Here is a 22010-nt window from a genome sequence, read left to right as displayed (position 1 = left end):
AATTGCCTTCTGTTTACACAAAAAGCAAACTATCCCCAGTCGCAGAGATAAGAACATCTCCTCTGGAAAGTATGACAATATTAAGAATGTGTGCAAGAATTTACAATGTACCATGCACGTATTATTAAAATTATACTACAACACAATGTGTTCTAAATAGTTGTGTGTCCTTAAGTAGGAAATGCTGGGGGGAAAACACGCAGTTATTGTCTTTGAAAACAAAATTAGCAGAAAAATGAATGATGTCTGATCAGAACAAAAATAAAAATTAATTTAATGCGTTATTAAACCCAAGCTTTGATCTATTTAAGTCTATTCTGTACTTTGGGATTGTGCAGAAGTAAACAAAAAAAAATGACATTTATTTGTGAAATCTAAGGAACAGGGAAGAGAGTGTATTAAAATCTTCACTAAATGGATAATATGAAATATGCTGCAAGAATCGCCGTGCCCACTTCTTTGGTATTGTCAGACCTCTATATCGAACATTAAGTAAACATGCATATCTTGAATTTAAATCTGATCTTTAAGATGATACATTTATTCTATACCTAACACTCAGACCTATGTTTCGTAAGCGGTTCTATGCCATAAGATACCCTCCACGGGCCAGAAGACACCTTACAGCCTCACCCAAGTCAATTTGCAGTTAAGTGTCTTCCAGCACCTATGGTATAGCACTGCTTAGAAAACATGGCTCTGAGAATCCCTGAATAATTTCACATGAATGGGAGCTGGAGATGTGCAAAGCTGTAACACAGGTGTATTCAGTGAATACGGGGGTACATCAAAGACCAACGTTTCGGTCCACCAAATGGGACCTTCTTCAGGGTTATGTGGGGGTCCTGTTTGGTGGCCCAAAACGTTGGTATCGTATACTCATATTATTTGTATGGGACAGGACCTGCATTACAAGCGTGCCTACAGGAGTGCCTGTTCATTTGACTATATATATATATTTATATATAAAAATAAAAGAAGAAAAAAAGCGCCAAATCCTAGTGCATTACTGTGCAAAATCGATATATTTAATTCCCAAAAATCTCAATAAAAATGAACTCACAAACATAGAACAATTGAAAGCATGTTATGAGATATACTCATGCTCCTAGGACCAGGAAACGCTGCTTCGCTGCTGTATTCACTCCGTGACACCACTGGATCAGAATGCTGCCTTCGTTGTTCACCGCCTGCAGGAACTGACGTATCAGGCACTCCGCGATGATCTCTCACCGGATACACACCAACAGATGCTCTTTGGTTCCCACCGGGGACGGTAGATGCCGCGGACCAGCGGATGATGTCACGAAAATCGTGCTGGATACCGGACCGGTAAAGATCCCGAGCAGTTCTGTAGCAAGCGTAGGGAAGGTGTGCAGTGGACCTTCACAAACGCTTGCTACAGAACTGCTCGGGATCTGACTGGTTGAGCCACCTGTGCTGAAGCAGGGATATCCTGAAAACTTAACCTGTTGGGGGGGGGGGGGGTGGTCTTGAGGACTGGAGTTGAGCACCCCCAATTTAAAGAACCGGTGCGAACTCACGCACGAGTTACATTTAAATAGTATACCCCACTTACGTGTCGAGATTTCGTCCTTAAACAAATAACTTCCGCCCCCATAAACCTCAATAGGGTTATTTCGAAAAAAATCCAGAATTGTAATTAAATGGATAAAGACGTAAGCAAACACATTCATTAATAATATGCATGCACTATGCAATTAGCTGCCAACTGAAAAATAAATACAGGTATTAATAAACTGAAGGCAACACCAGGCTTTGGTTATTATATTATCCATGGTGTTAAGTTTTGCCCCAGGCATACAGATTGCAGGGAAGGGGTATTATCATCTTGTGCTTTTCCTGCATGTCATTTTTCTTTTCTGAACTAAGGCTAAATTACTTCTGCCGTCACCCTGCCTCTTATTTTCCATTATTCCGTGAAGGGTGTTAAATCAATGCTTTTTCGGAGCGGCCCTTGAAAGAGGTTATGGGCTTTGGGCTCAGCATTTCATTTTTAAAAAGCACGGAGGCAATCCAAGGGGCACATTAAAAAAAATGCTGTTTTTAATATATGCAGTCTTTGATTACCTTTATTGAAAACTAAGCTGCTGATCGATTGGTTCTCCCGTGATCGGTCAGCAAAGATCCTGCTTGCCAGGGTTCACTAAATGGCTGCCTTTCAGTTTCAAATCAATCCTTCAAACAGTAACTCAGCAGTTATAATGTATTTTTAAATTACTAAGGTAACATTATCTATTGTTACAGTTTGCTGCTCAAACTGCTGGGAACATTGGCAACAAATTATCACAAACAGGAAAGTGTTAAAAAGATCTTGCACTGCTGGGGAGGTGGGCTAAAACCTGCTATAGAAATCAAAGGATGTCCAGTATATTAAAACTCATTAAAAAAGGGCATTAAGAGTTGAATTAAATTTTTTTTTAATGAGCGTTATCTAATACTACAGAACAGATTTATTAAAAAAAAAAACACGTGGGATATTGTATGAATTGCTCCTTTAAATGAGCCAAAAACATGGCTTCCTAAGCAAGAAGTCTGAATGCATAGAATGACTGAGATACCTTTCACATGCAAATGCCACAGTTCACACTTTTGTTTACAGCACTGTACTGTAGGTACTATGACCAAAGGGGACAAGCAATTGGTCTTTCTGGGTTTCCTACATAAGAGGACAGGTGTATAAAATAGCCTAAAAATAGCCTGTGTGTTTTGCAATGTGTACCTATATATATTATCAGAAGGAGTCTTGTGCATGAACAGATAGTAAACATCTTTGTCAATCTAAAGAAAGATCTGAAACGCCTTTAGTTATACTGTAAGTTACCTTGCGTGTATTACACGTCCCTTGAAATATCTGCTATAAAGCAGGTGTGGGTGATACCAGACACCGTGCCTTGGTTCCCAGGCCACATACATTACTTCTTTGGACATGTGCAAAACTGAATAAATGCCCTTGCGAACTGTTAAGAGTTTTTTCCTCACGTTCGATTCTCTGCTGAGCATTTCGCCAAGCCACAAAGTGTGTAATAATGTCGCCTACTGTTGCTCCTGTGTACTGCTATCCTGCACGTCCATCCAGGCGAGATACAGCTGTGGGTGACGCAGACCCACATATAATTATATACCCCTTTAGTAATTGTAAAATGTCAGGGTTATACAGTGTGGCTGTGATGTCTGATCTTACAATATTATGTTTATTCTATTTCAAATAAAATGTAAAAAACAAACAAACAACATTGTGTGGTTTGAATTGTCACCATATTTTTTAGAAGTGGAACATCTTTTGGAATACGGCAAGCTAAAAAATGTTTTTACGGCTACATATTGCCTTGTCAAATCGCAGAATTTGACAAGTACAACACTGCGGGTATTACCCACAGGGTGATATAATTGGCTTTCTGTAGCTTGTGATACCGTTGAAAGAACCAACACAACAGTTCTTCCTTGATGTAATAACTTTTTAGACCTGGTTACGGTTGTTTGAGTGGTAATTTACAGTCAAACGTTTAAAAGTTTAATTAGAAAATTGAATCTATATTTCCTTAAGAAAAGCAATCATTTGGGCTCATTGACAAAATAGCAGGATAGTAATAATACCAATGCAAATAGTAATATTAATACTATGGAAGATGATATTGCAGTCACTATGTGTCCCTCTTGTTTCCAACATACCGTAGTGACATCTGAATCTGGAGGTGTCATCTCCACCAGGTTAATAAGGTATGGCTCATCTTTCCATTGGGGGGCATTGTCATTGATATCCAACAAAGTGATATTCACCTAAAATAAATACAAATTGCAGTGATTTCAGAATAATACCATCTGGATATTCAATGGTTTTCTTTATCACAGTTTCAATGGAATGCAGCTATCTTCCACAACATTATCCTAACCATTAAGAGAGACAATAGCAGGATCGCGTGGATGGTGGGAGGGTATTAAGAGGAAACAAGGATGGATGGAGTATGAAGAAAGGGTGAAAGTTGGAGCAATAACAAAGGTGCAGAGGTTGGGACCATGGAGGAAAAGGGCAGGACAAGGCAGAGATACCAGAATATACTGTATAAAAGGGCAGAGAAAGACATTTTCAGAAAGAAGAATAGAGGAGACCAGTTTTGAAGGGACAAGATGTAATGTTGATTGGAAAGTGAACACTACGAAGGAGTCAGCATGTGTTTTAGTGATGCGTGTCTGATATACATGGGTCATACAAAAAAAGCCCAAAAAGAATTGATTGTGTTAGGCAGTTCCTGTGGCAAACATGCAAAACATGGATATTAGGTGATCACCTTCCGAGGACAACAACTTCCATTTTAGTAGTGTCTCCAGTTGTATATATATCCCCTCAAACATCCCTCCAAATAACAGAGAGATGCCTGTGCTGAAATAGCCTAAATACAAAAGGAGTACATGTGATGTACTCTGGGAGATATGCTAATGCCTATGTAAAGTATATTTAAATGAATCATCCCAAACTTCTTAAAAGGCTGTCTATAAGAACCATACTGAGGTGACAAGCATAAGGTACCTAGCTGGACTGGTGTCAGACCCAACAGGATTAGAGCCCATAACCTCTGCTTCTCTGGGAAACAGCTCTAGCAGTGTGTGAATGTGTGTGAATGTGTGTGAATGTGTGTGAATGTGTGTGAATGAGTGTGTATCCGTTCTGCGGATATGTTAAAATTCAGAATCCGCAGGACAGATTGTCAGTGATAGATAAAAATCTGGCTGGAATGGGTTTAATGGCGGATTCGGATGTATCCGCTTGGCTTTTTTAGTACACAATCCGCAGACAGATGTTTGGTAGGGCGGGATCGGATTTGGTCTAAAACAATCCAGGAAGGGGATTCGGACCAGTCCACCCATATCTAGTATACAGTACCTAGATCAACCAAAGTGCGATGTTGATGATGTAAGAGGAGACTACTACTTTGCTATATACAGACCTGAATTACCAGTACCATTTAATTTACAAACCCGCAGTACTGTTCCTATGTGATTGAAGAAGGGATTTACAGCAAGATACATATTTCTTAAAGAAGATCCAAAGAATCTGCCCCAGTGTTTAACATATTGGGCCCAGATTCACTAAGAGGTGCTAAGGTTCAGCACTCCATAACTCGCGTTGATTTGCACCTTTTATTGAATCTGGGCTCTGATACTGTATATCTTTAACACAAACAATAACCAATGAGTTCAACAGATCACAAAAAGTATAATTACTGAAGGCTTCTCATAATCTTCATTAAAAAGTGTGCATCACACTTTGATTTTCAATATCTTAATTATCGCTGCAGTGTTGTGCAAAGAATTCAATGAACTACCCAATGAAACTAGAACAATTACTTTGCAGGAATAAATTAAAATTTGTAATTAAAAGGTGTTTATACATCCCTCTAGAAAGCTGTTAATTTAACGCCATTTCTGTTGTGTCATTAACTCAGGGGTGCCCAACTCCAGTCCTCAAGTCTCCTCCAACAGGTCAGGCTTTAAGGATATCCCTGCTTCAGCAAAGGTGGCTCAATCAGTCCCAGCTTCAGCACAGACGGCTCAATCAGTCCCAGCTTCAGCACGGGTGGCTCAATCAGTCCCAGCTTCAGCACAGGTGGCTCACTGAGCCACTGATTGAGCCACCTGTGCTGAACCAGGTATATCCTGGAAACCTGACCTGTTGAGAGGGGCTTGAGGACAACTGTTGAACACCCCTGCTTTCACTTTCAAGTGGCTGTATTGCTGTTTGGATGAGCATGTTTGAATGAACACATCCATATAAACACAAAATACACTATACTAATATACAACATGTAGTCCCAAGCACATTACAAATTTAAATTTAGGTAAAGAAAGCTGTATCTAAACCCTTCCTGTCCCTGAAAGGGTTAAACACGGAAGTGAAAGTATTGTGAAGAAGAAAATGACAGGGGTGAGCAGGTGAAGGAAGAAGCGCGGTAATCTAAAAAACAACCTATTATTCACAATATTATTGACATATATATTCATATATCCACATATAGCCGACATGGTTACCCACGTTAATATGAAATAACGCGTTAAATACAGCGCCCGTTCTCTCCTCCACCGTTGTTTCCAACGGCGCTACTGTTAAATAACGCGCCAGCATTAACACAAAGCGTAGCGTTAACGGGAGCAGTAACATGTACATGTTTGATAATCTTTGTAGTGTGAGTGTTGGGTCACAAAGGTCATTGGGGACAAGTTATATATGAGGGGAACTAACCGTGGCGATGCCGATTTTCTGATTGGGTCCCACACCGCCATCCACCGCCCGGATGATTAAAATGTATTCAGACTTGGCCTCTCGATCCAGTAGCGTTGTTGTAGTGATTTCCCCTGTTGGGGCAGAGATTGTGTATTAAAGCCCAGGCAGCAGTATGGTATTAACAGTCAGATGTTGCTAACGTAGCGCCTCCTTTTAGTCTCAGCCCTCTCCCGAATCCTCACCAATACCTCGTCCCTGAATGGGAGCACTTACCTGACATCTCATTAAAAAGTGAGTACTTATCAGCGAAATAAGAGTGAACACAACTTTAATGTCCAATCAGCTTTATATAGGGTCAGAGAAAGACTTCGGGCCATACTTACTAAGCAGTGCCATAAGGCACCTAATATGGGCTATACCAGGGGTGCTTAACTCCACTCCTCACACCCCGCCAACAGGTCAGCTTTTCTGGATATCCCTGCTTCAGCACAGGTGGCTTAATCAGTGCCTGCTTCAGCACAGTTACATTATATATTACATAGTTGACATTATATGCACTATACAATTTATATGATTGATCAATATTTACAATGTCTTAGTCCTAGGCACTTTTGTATTTGTCAGTCAGAGCAGTAACAAATGTGAGAAAATAATATGCTTTGACTATTATGATTCCATTTGCAGGTTCAATGTTGGTTTTAAATGTATTATATTCCTTTGCTCATTGTATTAGTTATGTCTTAGTTTGTAATTTCACCCCCACCCTGAGGGTGTCGCTGTGGCTGCAGTTTTGGCTCCGGCGCTCATCACGTCAGATTCAATGGTACGGTACACGTGATGCACTCAGCGTGGAGTCACGCTTGGCGGGGGAGAAGTTATTTAAATAACCAATACTCTTAGATCCCCTACACTCTTTGACAAAGCGCCTGTTTGCGCGAAACGCGTTAGAGTGGTTTCTATCTGCTTAGCGCCATGCTGTCACTCCATTAATAAATTATTTTAACCCATTTTGGCATCGTAGCCCCCACTGTTTTTTCTGCATGCTGTGCTCCGTTGCATCAACCCTTGGAACCCCTGCGTCACCACTGGTGGCTCAATCAGATGCTCAGTCTTTGGATGAGCCACCTGTGCTGAAGCTGAGATATCCTGAAAACCTGATCCGTTGGGGGGTGGGGGGAGGGGGTTGGAGGGCTTGATCACCCCTGGGCTATAGTGTACAGTTGCTGTAATCGCCTTACAACTGTAAAATGATGTGTTTTACAAAGTTAGCCACAACTCTTCGCGGTATTGTTTTATGCTAAACCCGTATCTCTTTCCCCAACTTGCTTTTTTAGTGACAGAATCAAGAAGCAAAATAGAATGGCGAGTTTTGGTCACAGGGAATTATAGTTGTTTAAATCTACAAGCAATTGACAAGCTGTATTTTAATTTGAGCGAGGACTTTCATTGTTTTCCTTTATACAGAGCACGCCTTGAAAATGATACCACACCTGGCAGCGATGAAGGATTTACTAGAATGGTTATATACACCCTCAAACGATTCTGATCCAATAAATACCGCGTCACAACATACATGGGTGGTATGTTCCCTTTTGTGAATAGGCAATAAAAATGGCCATGTTAAAGAATGAAAAATAATGATCTACAGTTTGCTTCCATGGAGAAGCAAGACACACGGCATGAGAAACAAATTAATCTAAATGGAAATACATTAAAAATGCAAAGGATTCCTTTAAAATATAAGTGCTTCAAAAGTTTTGCACCATCAATTAATTACCAGGCTTACATTTTTTTTTTTTTTATCTTTAAAAGGCTTTAAATATTTAAGTGTCGTAGTGATGGATCTTGCCACCCGTTCTCCAAATTACTTGCAATTAAGAATGCGCCTTAACAGAGCAGGTTCGACTAATTTGCAACTCCTACAAAAAGTACTTCTATCTTTACAAGTGGCAGTCGGAGACGTCTGAGCAGAGAGAACTCCATAGAGCTGTCACTTTACACCTTCCGAAGCAGGTGAAAGGATTTCAACCAGTCTAATGGTTTCAGAATCAGCTGGTGTCCACTCAGCATTTCAAACTGCTGCTAGGTTCTTTCAATAATGATTTTCCTGCACACATTTAATCCTCATCGAGATTGAATTAAAGGTGTTTGGAATGGTGAAAAGAACATTAGGAAGCAGCTTCACGTTTGTGACTTTCAACAGGGTGACTGTTTTGTGTATTTGCCCTTCCTCAAATTCACTGCACCCCTGCACATGTGGACAGCTAAATGTTAACCCTTCTGCAAACATTGTTGTCTCTCTGGCAGCAAAGTGGTTAAAGGTTAATTATTGTTGGAGGTGGTAAACTTTACTGATCACCGAAAATGATGCTCTTTGTAACAATAATAATAACAATGATTCTCTGTACATCTGCAGGTCGTACTTATTCTTCACAAAGTGCTCTTGCATTAGCTCTTCCCTGTCACTTTTATATTCTCTTCTATTATTTTACATATTTTTAAAATGTTAATTTCTATCTTCAGTTTGTACATCATCTTGCAGCGTTTCCTATTTAGATTGGCTAAATCTTTAAGTTGGACAAACACATGGCAAAACTTTCAAACTACAAAATGATATGTGAAGAGTGAAGCTACTTACACAATAAAATATTACACAATCTAAAAAAGACATACTTTTAAATAGTGTTGATATGATAGGAGTAAGGTTGTGGCAGCCATTCCAAAAGTCAACAGGTGTGCAAACGATGCAGTATTTTTGGAAGACCATCCACAATTCGAAACAGCTGAACTTTGATACCCAAGAACTAACCAAACTTTTCCATACAAGCTTTCACCAAGAAAAAATCTCGTGAGTTCCGATTTTTAAGTGGGGAAAGTTTCTGATTTCGGTCAGATCTCACTATGTTTCTTTTTCTTTTTTTCCCTTGGTGCTATAGGGCAGGGGTGCTCAACTCTAGAGATGGTAGAGAGGTTTTCAGCATATCCCAGTGTAACACCTTTATCTACCCCCCCTAAGGGATATCTGGTATTTTTTAATAAAATCCTTGTGTTACCGGTGTGATGGTGCTCACCTGCAGGCTTACAGAAGGCTGAGTCTCCGCTGCTGGTGTTTGGGAGTAGGAACAGGTCAGGCTTTTGGTGAAGTTCTCTATGTAGTGCAGTGCCTCCATCCTGTAGGAACCCTATTAGAAACAGGGGTAACCCCCACAGGCACTCCTTTCTCCAGCAACACACTGAGACTCTTGATGGTACAACAGGTCTTTATTTATGTCTTTGCATACAACAGTTTTTTCCTCCATAGCAAGAGAGATTATCTCCACTGGATCCTACATAACCCAGCTGGAGGTCACCTTGCAGCTTACTTGCCTTTTTCCTGTGTCAGAGCCTAGCTCGCAGGACCCTTCTTTGGAATCCGCCCAAGGAGCTTGAGCCCCAAGAACTTATCCTCAGCCCCCTTACCCCCTGATGGGTAGCTCCCACTCCTCAGAGGGAGTGGACAGAACACACTAAATTTAGAGGGATGCTATGTTTTATACGACAGGGGAGGGTCCCACTCCTTAGGCCCGGTAAGAGGGCAACACCCCTCCAGGAATCCCACCCCCATGGTCACATGCTCCAACGGTCCCCAGCTAGCACCTAGAGACCACAACAAATTATCTATCTCATGGTGAACACACATGCTGACTCATGTTATGGGGGATTTAACCCCAACACTGTCTGCTCCTTACCAGGACTTACAGTGTTGGGGCCAGAGAAATGTGCCAGGGGCACTGGGCTACACCAGCTTCAGGTGGCTCAATCAGAGGCTCAGTAGAAGACATGTGCTGAAGCAAAGACTGATTGAGCCACCTGTGCTGAAGCATGGACATCCTGAAAACCTAACCTGTTGGGGGGGGCTTGAGGACTGGAGTTGAGCACCCCTGCTGTAGGGTCATAACCTTCCTAAGAACCAACTAGAATGCCAGTAGAGTGGCCTGTTCTGAAACATTGCCACATTTGATACAGGTGCACAAATATGCTTTAGTAAGTAAAATTGTGAATTCAGTATCTGAAGATAAGCAGTGCAAACCCAATGACGTTACTGCTCTAGTCTCGTAGCGGAGGGAGCCACAAATGCAGAGGTGTGGAGTAACTGATGAAGATAAGGAGTAGCATAGCAACGAATACACTAATTTCACTGCTGAGATTAGAGAAGCTTCATCCTGACTTCTGCACCTGAAGAAGGGACCTGTGTAGTCCTGATATCTGGCATGTCTTCAACGTCAGCCACTATACAGATGCAGCGGCCGTTATCCGAACATTTCACTGAGCCGTTTTCGTGAACTGCAGTATTCTACGCGGCATTCACTCGTTATTCTTCCGTGAACGCTGCCGTGAATGCCGCCAATCACACCAGTCACACCTATCCCAATCCAGCAATGTGCCAGCGCCGGCACTAGTAAAAACACTAGTAAACACGCATCTTAACGCGGGAAAGTTTGAAGACATCACGCGGCACGACCTGGGTACGCCCAGGAATACAAATCGTGAAATGTTCGGATAACGACCGCTGCATCTGTAGCTCGCAGTTCTACAAATAATCTATTTTATTTTCAAACAAGCTTTGTTTCCCTTCTGTTTATTACTCCACTCTGTCTACTTTGTTACCTCAAAATATACCATCATATTAAAAAATAAATAAACAACTTTAAAAATAGTTTCCCCTAACAATAAAGAAATCTGAGTGGAATAATATTCTCAAAAATTATTTTCATAGATCTAGACGTGAAAAATCAACTTTTTTATAGAGGTTACTGATTTATTTGTCTATTCTCATATAATCTAACTGAGCTAAATACCTCTCTACATAACTGTTATCAAAAGGCAGTTCTTCCAAACTTGCAAATATATCGGGTGTTGATATAATATGCATTTTTAAAAATAAGAATAAAGAAAAATTAGCAGCTTTAATATAATGTGCACAACCATTTTTCAAAACGGTAACATATATATATATATATATATATATATATATATATATATATATATATATATATATATATATATATATTATATGTAGTGATCCCCAAGCGAGCTGGAAAATGTGGACCAACATCAGAATAACATACTGTAAGCTATGAAGGACATATCTTGTATTAACAGCTCAGGGAAAACCACCTGGCTTAATAATTGTTATAATATATTTTCTTTATCCAACAGAAGACAGCGCAACCTGCAAATAATCTAGATTAAATGTGAAAGGCAGAAGACATGATGGAAGTATCACCTGACCGGGCGTTAATCCGGAATTGAGGGGAGCCATCCAAAGAGTATATGATGGATTCCTGGCCATATTCTCTGGACCGGTCCAAATCCGTAGCATTTAAAAACAGCACAGTGGCTCCTGAGGGAAAGAGAAAAAAAGCATACACCTAATAACACTGTACCATTCTAACAATCATGGACAAAAGTAGGAATCGTTATCAAGTATTTTAATGTTTGTATACACTAAGGGTTCTAGATATAAGTGGGGATATATCACCTGCTATGATGTTCTCCAAAACTGTGATGACAAAGGATGAGCGACTGAAAGTTGGAGGGTTGTCATTTTCATCCTGCAATTGAAAGTACACAATGACCAACACAACAAATTGTGGATTATACAGATCATATGTCCTAAGGGCACACAGACTAAGCAGTACAGTGAGCTTTGAATGTAGAGGATATTCTACAGTACATGTTTAGATTTGATTCTTCTAGAGTTGCCCAGAAGAAGAGTTTGTTGCTACACAACAAAGGAATCACAACATGGATTTTAATAACATCAGTGCTGATCAAATCTACAATTCACTTCCCTTCCGAAGGGGTTAAGAGATGATTTTGAGTTGCGAGCACCTGCCAGATTCCTTTGCTGGGCCCCTCTATGCTGATAGCACTGCTGAACATAACATTTGTGAACACATGAGGTAGTTACATTATATTGCTGAATATTGGGTGCCACATAGGAAGCAGACTAAGGAATTCCCTGGAGCATATAAAGAAGTTAATACCAACTCCTATGTGTTGGCATCCAGTCATCACCATTCACAATGGATTAATAATATCCCTAAAGGGCAGGCATTGAGAGTGAGGAGAAACTGTTCTCAATCAGAGGTTTATAAAGATCAGATTAAGGATTTAGGTTCCAAATTTATAGAGAGAAATATAAGAGAGTGGTCCAAAATGCCATTGATTTGGCAAGTAAGACAGACAGAGCCTCATTGATCCATCCTACAAAAAAGGCACCTATTGTTTTAGATAGGGAATTTCTCCCATTTATCACACAATTTAATGGGATGGCTCAAGATATCTCCCAGGTGTTTAATAAACACTGGGGGATTCTACAAAGAGACCATATCCTTAAATCTATACTGCCTAGCAAACCTCAAATTGTATACAAAAAAGCGCAGAATTTGAAATCCCAAATAGCACCAAGATGCCCCAGTAAATTGTTGGGATCCGGCCCATGTATGGAGACCTCAAGGGATACTACACTTGTAAAAAATGCATTGGTTGCAATTTTGGGCGAAAATGCAAAGAATTTAAATCAAATGTCACAGGCAAGACATATGACATCAAAACATTCATCAATTGTAAATCAAGTTTCTGTGTCTATCTTTTAGAATGTCCATGCGGATTGCAGTACGTGGGTAGAACAGGGAGGCCTCTTAAAAGAAGATTTGCTGAACATGTATATAACATCAGAAAGGGCTTAGAAACACACAGTGTATCAAACCATTTCAAGGTACATCATAATATGATACCTGATAGCTTATTTGTATTGGTATTGATTGCCCCAAAGTCAATGTTAGAGGGGGAGATAGATTACAGAGGATCTCTCAACAAGAGACCTTCTGGATCTACACCTTAAAAACCCTCTCCCCTAAAGGATTGAACATTGACTTTGATTTGGCATCTTTTCTTTGAGACCCCCTGTTCCATGGCCACGTTATTGCAATTCCTTTAATCAGCATTTCTGTTGCAGAGTCAATTGATGTTTCCATTTTATTTTTAATTTTTTTAAACAATTTTAGTGTGTTTTATGGTTTCAATTATTCCCATGTATACACACCTCTAGGATCCCAGGTGTATGTTTAACCCCACTGGCACCGTTTCATTGCGATATCAGTTCATTCACCTTGGTTACACCTAATGTTATACCGAAATTTGAAGGGTTAACTTAGAGCTATTTAAAGACATTGGGATTGGTGAGGCTCCACAATACCCTGAGGAAGTGACGTTTCCCCGTCACGAAACGCATAGGGAGGAGCCAAAGGAGGTGCCGGACTGTTGATCCATCTGACACAGGGACAGTGACGTCATCGCTGTGCGCCGGAACAAGACGGGACACACGCGGGGTTGTCGGGACTGTCAGAGACTGTACATTGGTTTCTAGCCTGGCTAGGCACCTCTAACAAATGCTTTTAACTTACAGAAACATTGTGAGTATGTTTCTGTTCAAACGAGGATGTGTTATTAAAGTTTAAACGGTATTGCGCAATCCTCTCTCTCTTTTTATCCCATGCTATGGAGATCTAAGTATAGGAGTATTGAAGCATATCCGGAAAACATTCTCTCTGTGAAAGAGGGTCCTTTCCTTGATATGCATCCGAACCAGGGACATCACGTGGGGTTCGTGTTACCCTGGAAAACGATCGGATTCGGAGGGCTCATCATACAGTTTCTCTCCACCGCACGCTGTCTTCCTATTTCTAGTAAGTAGGCATTCTTTTGGGACATCTACACAAGAGGGCTTCATTGCTTAAAACGTTACTGCGCAATGTTGTGTCCCTGTTCTATGTTTCACTGAACACGATAGCAGTTGCTGCGAGGAGGACCTTACACCATATATTGGGGACTGAGTCCATTTCAGCTTTATCATCATTTAGAAGAAAGGACATTTTACTTCATCCACCACCATTGTTATATCCTTTGTGGACTTTAATTCAATTCACTTTGTTTTATCACTTCACACATGCGCCAAGGTTTATTTCTATTTTTATATTTCTTAATAAATTCTTTACGATTAAAATCCATATGAGCTTGTCCATTAACTACATTGGATGAAAAGATAGGGGCAGCTCAAACCTGGCAGCTGGAATAACACTGAACACGAGGAGAGAATAGACAACTTCTTTAAATAGTTCAAACAGTGGCCTTGTTGAAACTTATTACTGAGCAATGTGATGCAGCCACTGAGAGCTGCAGAGGTGTAAAAAGGTACAGCTCGGCCCAATAATAGGGTTTTTGTTTATTTTCATTACTACAAACTATGCGTCAGCTGCAAAGGCTGATAAAAAGGCAACTGGTAACTGGTGATAATCTGTTATCTGAGAGAAAATGTGTCTTTTTTTGCAAAGCAAACAAATAACAGATGCTATAAAGCAGTGAGTAAGTATTATTACAGCTTCATCTGTCCATCTTTCTAAAAGAAAAAAAGCACAAGTGTAGTGTAGTACAGGGGTGGCTAAGTCCAGCCCTCAAGGGCCACCAACCGGTCAGGTTTTAAGTTATCCCTGCTTCAGCACAGGTGGCTCAGTCAATTACTTTCTTCCTCAGCGTCTTTCAAGATTTCAGTTGCAATTCCACCTTCTCCGGGGGCCTTCCCATTTGTCATGGATTATAATTTAATATTAATTTGGTCTGTAACTGTGACATATGCCTGTACCATATATTAATCATAAACTGTTCATGCTATGTCTTTATATATAATCTATAACCCTATTAATTACATGTAACCATTATTTGTCACTATAACTTCGTGCCCAGGAGATACTGAAAACGCGGTAACTCTCAATGTATTACTTCCTGGTTAAACATCTTCCGGGAGAACGCATGGTACATCGTTGATGGTTTCTTCTTTGTCTTCCTCTGCTGGATTATGCTCATTGTTATCTGTCTCTTGTACAATTCTTGTAGAAGTCCTGAGCTCTCGTTATGATAAGCGCACAGTCTTTTGTTGTTGATCCATCGTCCTTTTTGAGAGTGATGATTTTCTTCTTCACAATCATAAATGGCTGCTTCGTCTTCTTTAAACTTGTATTATGCTCGATAATCTTTTTCACCATATCATCATCTAATTCTTTGACATTTCAGTTGTACACTTGCAGATCATCTTGCACAGCTTTGTATTTACAGTTTTTGTTCTGTCTTGGGATTGCTTCATTTCTTGTTGTTTTCTCAGTAACTGTTTTGTTTCATCCAATATTTGTAGTTTTTTTTTTGTTGTTAGTGATTCCTCCAGTTTTTTCTGTGCATTCAAATACAATCGTCATAAGTTTCATCACGCTCCTCAGCCCTACCACATGCAGCACTTATCATCTGAGATCTGACTCCAAAAGACTGTTCATGGTCCTCAACAAAGTACAGTATCCGGTCACTCCTCCTTCTCTTACCGTGCAGCTCACAACTGCAACAATCTACGGAGACTCTCACAGCCGCCACCCGTCTAAGTTCTTTAAAATTAAAGCTGTCTCACATTTTAATCTGGTCTGTAATTGTTACATACACCTATAATATATATTATCTTTAACTGCTCATCCAATGTCTTTAAATATAATGTATAACTCTGTTCATCTAATGTAACCATGTATAGTCATCATAACTCTGTGCCCTGGACATACTTGAAAACGAGAGGTAACACTCAATGTATTACTTCCTGGTAAAACAGTTTATAAATAAATAATATATATATATTTATATATATATAACTTCTTTTTTTTTTATACATACTGTATTCCTTTTTACTAGCAACTCTACAGAGCCACTTGTGATATATAAATATACGTATTGTTCTGGGGTTTTGTAGAAAAAGGCATTGGCAGGATTGGCATGTGTTTAATGCCAGAGATAGATAGCTGGGCAGAAACTATTAGGGCTGATATTTCCTGGGATAATGACATTACACTTGCTATTAGTTCTGATTGAGCAGCTCGCTCTACAGAAAGCTTATTGTACCCTAATGAGAAATCTTCAAAGCGAATTTGACTTCTTTATTAAAAACCATCAAGCAGCATTAAGAAAAAAGTCTGACTCTTCGTCCACCTCCTCGCTCTGCAATAGGGGGTTATTTCCCCTCACCTCAACAGGTTTTTTATTACAGAAAAATCCCTTCAGTGAGGAAGACTGAAGAAAGTGACTTGACAGCTACTTAAAAAAGCAGCATACAGAATCATATAGAAGCCAGTGACCTTTTCAAGTCAGGTTTTTAGACTTAAGTGATTATGTTCTTCAAAGAGCACACAGGAAGGGTATTTAGATCCTACCAAACCTCCCACGGCCCCTGCTTTATCTCCACCTACCCCTTTCATTTCAGTAATCCAATGTGAATTTTAATTTGTCATTTCATTTTTAATTTATTTCAGAACCCCCCCCCAGCATATTCCCCCTTAGGGTTGTGCCGCCTTTTAAATACCCAGTTACGTTTTGTGTTTTTGAAAGAGCCAGCTCATTAAGGTCAAATGTTTCTGGTCCCAAAGCCTGTCAGATCCAATTAATAACATCCGTTGAGTAGCTTAGAGAAGTCAAGTGATGTGATTCAGAGTTGATTTTGACCTTTGAGATGATGATTACCTGTGTTGTACATACAGTATATAAATACTTTCCTCTCACCACAAATAAGAATCAGGTATACAGCTAACAGGTACTCACATATAAGGTAGATTTCATGCAAAAATAAATTTTTTAGTTTCTCTTATTGTAGAGGTAATCTGCTCTGCTTTTAATACACATCATATTTGTGCAAGAATAAACTTTTTGCAGACCACATACTGTAATTGTCCTACAGCTTGTGAGTGGAAGGCTGTCTCCATTGTGCAACAAGAAGCGCAAGACCATACCATTAGCCCAGATCCCCGTACGGAGGTGCGCACGGTCGTGACATCACCCGCTTAACGTGAGTGTGTTTTTTGGCCATGGTACACACACAGTCCGTGTGTGTGTCAAGGGGCGTGGCAGTGACGTCACGGAGCTGGTTCGCCCTCATTGGGACGAACCGTTCACGTGATCTGTCTGTCGCGCTGAGAAATCAGTTTAACTGATTTCTCACGCAACGCGCGGCCCCGCCTGCTTCTGCGCAGACGCGCCCACATGCCGCGTGGACGGGAACACTGCCTTAAGGCAGCCTGTTCGCTCAGCGTGCGGACGCCTCCGCACGGTCTGCAGTACCATGGCCCTAGCCTTATACTCAGCATTTATATTGATTTGAAAAACAGTGTTGTAATCTTTCCATTGCTGAAGAGATGTGCAATGTTGTCTATAACTAATTTTGTTTTATCTGCAATCTCATCTCTTCCTCTAAATACTGAAAATAAGACCACAAATTAAAACGGCATTTCTTTCTTTTAAATATTTTTTTTTTTAATGAGATGTAGACTTTGTCCCACTGAATATAATGTGTGCTCTGCAAGAACAGGCTCCCTTTCCCATAGTATTTACAGGCATAAACAAATTCCTATCTCAAAGAGCATGCACTCTAATTTCAGTTGGCACGCACAGAAAAATACAGTGGCTTGCTCAAGTCCAAAAGGAATTCTAAGCCTATAATTTTGTTCTCCCAATATGCTTTACTATGCCACTTAAATGAGGATTGTCGCAGTGCTTGTCAGGAACCTGGACAATTGTTTGTCTCACATCAATGTCATAGTACGGGCACAACTGGTGCAAAAGGAATTTCAGTGTACGCACTTACTCACTTCCGCTCTAATTGTGCACACCACTGTACAAATAGATCACTAATATACAGTATTACTAACATAACCAAATGACACTAGGCATCCCTAGATATGAGCTTGTGCTAAAAGTAAACCTTATTGCCCAGAATCCTCTGCTGCAGGGGTTGGGGACAATAGTATTCTGTTTATGACTTCACAATTGGTCCTCGAAGAGCCATTTTGCAAATGTATAATCTATTCCTCTGTATTTTGCTCTGCCGAATACTTTTTCTCCTTTATTTGTGCTCTCTCCCCACCTACGCTCTCCATTTTAGTTTTCTGTACCCTTTCATAACAACCTTTAAAATGCGAATTCTCCTTATAAAAAAAAATAAAAAAGGTTAAAACAAAGGAAAGATTACAGGGTACTTACAAATACTTCAATACTGACAGAGACAGTGCTGTTTAGTGACGGAACACCAGCATCTTTCGCCATAACGGTCAAATATATAACACCATTGGAAATGTGTTCATAATCCAGGGGGCGAGTCACAGTTATCACTGCAATCGAGGGGGGGCAAAAATTGGTCAGAAAAACAGAAAGGAAACATGTTACAGATGCAGCGGCCATAATTTAACGAAATCACGCGGTTTATAACTCGGAATACCCATGTGATGGCGCTGGGGATTACTTCCAACCGTATCGCCTTAACACGCGAGTGCAGGCGAGTGCATAAAATTGCATTTTAGTGTTCTGGCTTTTAAACACCTGACATTGACACAGTAGCACAGTACTGTACACATTACAATTCATTAATTTCATTGCATTTTATTGCACACAATCCATAAAATTCAAACAAAGCAACCGCGATAAACATGTGTGCCTGGGGCGATTGGCCGCATTCATGCCGCGTGGAATACAGCAGCGCACACGAAAACGGCGCCGTGGTGCCTTAAAATAACAGCCGCTGCATCTGTAATAGTGTGTAAGACTGTGCTAGGCTATTACATATGACGTACATAATGGCTCTTACTGTGGAACTGATATTTGTTTGAATAGAACTTATTTAGAAGCCTCTCCTAAGTCTTACAACACTAAGAGGTACGATAGCTTCAATTAGTGGGAAGCAGTAGAACCTACAGTATATTTTGCTGGTCCCAAACCCGGTCCAGCAGTTTTTAATCCTGCTCATTATTTGTCAATTAAGATATTGTGTGAGGGAAGATACATTCAGATATACACCATATTCCAATTTTAAGTACAACCTGGGAAATCATTTGCCCAAAATGATAAGTGAGACTGTCAGAAACTGAATCCACATACTTGTATATTGATAACCAACACATTTTTAATTACCCCACATCTTTCCTTGCATCTAAGGGTAGTAAAAGGTTGTGCTGGTTTTATCATTGCTACAAAGACTTAATCACTCACCTCCATAACCTTCAGAGACAGTAATTTCAAAAAAGCTGCGGAAGGCAGATGCCTCCAAAATGCTGTATGTGATCTGGTTATTTGGTGGAGAATCTTCATCAGTTGCCTAGTTTAGCAATAAGAAGAGCATTACATACTAATTGACAAAAGCTATGTTAACAACCTCCATTTATTTGCTTCTGGTACATTACTTTTTATGTAAGTAACTAAAGGAAGAGTACATTATATTGAAATGTACTGTGTTTACAGTTTATTAATTTACCAATAGCCCCTGTTATAGGTGACGTGCTAAGAGCAAAAAGTATTTGGTTTTGCAATTGTATTTGTTTAGTTTACGATTTCGATAGTTTAACTGTAGCATGGTTTACTGGTTATGGCTCATGAAAAGAAGACGAACCTGAAACACTTTTTGAGTTAAGTGAGACAAATGTCGGATTACATAGGAGTTTCATCTTTGCCTGTGCCCCTCTGGTGTTCCCACAACCTTGTGTAGTGAGAGTTACGGAGGCTCTATATTATGTACTATTGAGATCTTCTTTATGTCTCAATTGAAGGAATGCAGTAGCTACAAATATCTTCTTGTGACTCAATCCATCTGGGTCGTCCCATCATAATGATCTTATCTGTTGCAGGAAATCCCTGTAGCATTTGTCAGGACAAAAGGACTATAGCTACGATACAATTACAATTACAAGTTACATTGAGGGATTCAGTAATTCCACCTATGTAAGCAACTGATTGGAAGTAGTTTGCTCCGGACTATGGACACTGATGTCGGGTAATTATTTTCGATAACAGGCCCAATTGAGTTGTTATATCTTATGACTAATTAGAAAACTTGACCAAAAAGGGAAAGATGGAGCAACTGAAAACAGTACTAAGCAATAGAATGCAGAGGATAACATGAGTTAATTTAGGAATGTTTTTCTTACCCTAAGTTTGATAATTGTGACCACAGATGGCTCATTTTCTCGGATGGCTCCCAGATAAGACTCTTTCTGAAAGGTGGGGCTGTTGTCGTTAACATCCAAGACATTGATGCGCACGCGCCCTGTCGTCTCCTCACCTCCCCCATCCCTGGCAATCACCGTGAGAGTGTATCGCTGGGTGGTCTCGAAATCTAGCCGGGCAATGAGGGTGATTACACCTGTGTCTTTGTCAAGGGAAAACCTGAGTGGAAGAAGAATTAGCTGTCAGTCTCATTATCTCAATCTCATTCATGACATTGGTGAATATACAAAAATAATGCCCTCTAAACACGCAACGCAAGAATGGAAAGTGCCAGATCTGCAATGGCTCCTGGGAAATTTCCAAGAACATGTTGCTTTGGTAAAATAAGTCAGTTGGTGGGGAAAAAAATAATGATGTATTTCAACAGGGTTTTTACTTCTTTGATAAAAGTGGTGCATATTTTGCCCCTATAGGACTGGGTTTTCCAGTCATCCGAATAAAATAGTCAGTTAACCCTTTCAGTGCCAAAATGGCTCCTGGCAAAAGTTGCCCCTGGCATAATGATGGTGAAAAGAGGCACTCCGCAACACTGTATTTGGAAAAAAGATAAGTGTGATTGATGACATCATATTGAGACAGATGTCTGACCAATGTTTCGGCCCATACTAGCCTTCAGCATGGTCAGGTCAAGTAAATATTTAAGACCTCAAAAAAGGTCATTCTAACTCTTATGATAGCCTAACATTTTCTTAAGATGGTAAAGAGATATGCACACAAATATAGTACCAAGCTTACTCCTGCCCACTATACATGATTAACACAGAGGAAAAATAAGAAGCACTTGTAAGCTTTACCAATTAGTTGTAAAATTGATTTAATCTGTATCATAAGGTTGGGAGAAAGGTTGACACCAGTCAAAATTACATTAGAAGCACAGACAATGTTTTTAGCTGTACAGTTAGGTGTATATTATATGTTGGAAGAAAAAGCTTGTGCGTTGTCAATCAAGCCTGCGGTCTGCCTACATTGACTGGGTTTGGAGCTAAAAACATTTAAAAAGGTCATTGGGAAAGGCAGATAGGACACAATCTAATAATGCAATACAGCAACACCAACATAAAAGCGATGTTCAAGCAGCAATGCAAGCTCCCCAACCCCAAAAGGTATCATTGTGCAGAACCATGAAGAAGCATGTCCAACAAACCAAGTCTCGGCTGTCCATAAAATATTCATGACAATCTGGGAACCAGAGTGCACCGAGACGTCTCCATTGAGAACAGGGGCGAACATAAAAGTATTGTGAAATCTCCCTTCACTCCTCTCAAAACACAAAGGAAACACATACTGTAGTGCAAACAAGGACGCTCTCGCTGGTTGACACTGTGAATTAGGGGGATATCATATTGGGCATTGCATCATATAATATTTTCTATATGAAGAAGGAGCTCTGAAAGGCTGCCAATGTATAAAGAGACCGCATCATTTCCCAAAAACTAGTCATTTTCAGCTGTTACCTTTCCCCCCCTCAAGTCGGCAATGAGGCATCGATGCAGCAGTGGGAGGACTGCATTTGGCTCATTACAACCTTGCAGTCTGGGGCTCTGTTGTTCTTGTTTATATTTCTATGTCCTTGAAGATTTAATTCCGCGGGGTCACATCACTTAACTCTTATACAGTAATTGAATTGTCTTATTCAACTCGCATGTCAGGGGCA

The 22010-nt window shown here is 40.1% G+C and overlaps 1 protein-coding gene across 5 annotated transcripts in view; it reads right to left on the bottom strand.

The window, feature by feature from the left end:
* The window catches only part of CDH23 (cadherin related 23), a 653830-nt gene that overhangs the window by 203719 nt on the left and 428101 nt on the right, over positions 1-22010 (bottom strand). For all 5 annotated transcript variants that reach the window (XM_075610599.1, XM_075610600.1, XM_075610601.1 and 2 more), the window contains 7 exons: positions 20278-20515; positions 19346-19451; positions 18344-18471; positions 11763-11835; positions 11508-11624; positions 6260-6372; positions 3694-3801 (listed from right to left, as the gene is read on the bottom strand). In XM_075610599.1, coding sequence (XP_075466714.1) covers positions 3694-3801; positions 6260-6372; positions 11508-11624; positions 11763-11835; positions 18344-18471; positions 19346-19451; positions 20278-20515 — 883 coding nt within the window. The remainder of the gene's footprint in view (positions 1-3693; positions 3802-6259; positions 6373-11507; positions 11625-11762; positions 11836-18343; positions 18472-19345; positions 19452-20277; positions 20516-22010) is intronic.

The sequence above is a fragment of the Ascaphus truei genome, chromosome 8 (assembly GCF_040206685.1).
Source record: "Ascaphus truei isolate aAscTru1 chromosome 8, aAscTru1.hap1, whole genome shotgun sequence".
NCBI lineage: Eukaryota > Metazoa > Chordata > Amphibia > Anura > Ascaphidae > Ascaphus > Ascaphus truei.
The sequence above is the reverse complement of the archived record's forward strand: the minus strand, read 5'-3'. Positions and strand labels throughout refer to the sequence as shown.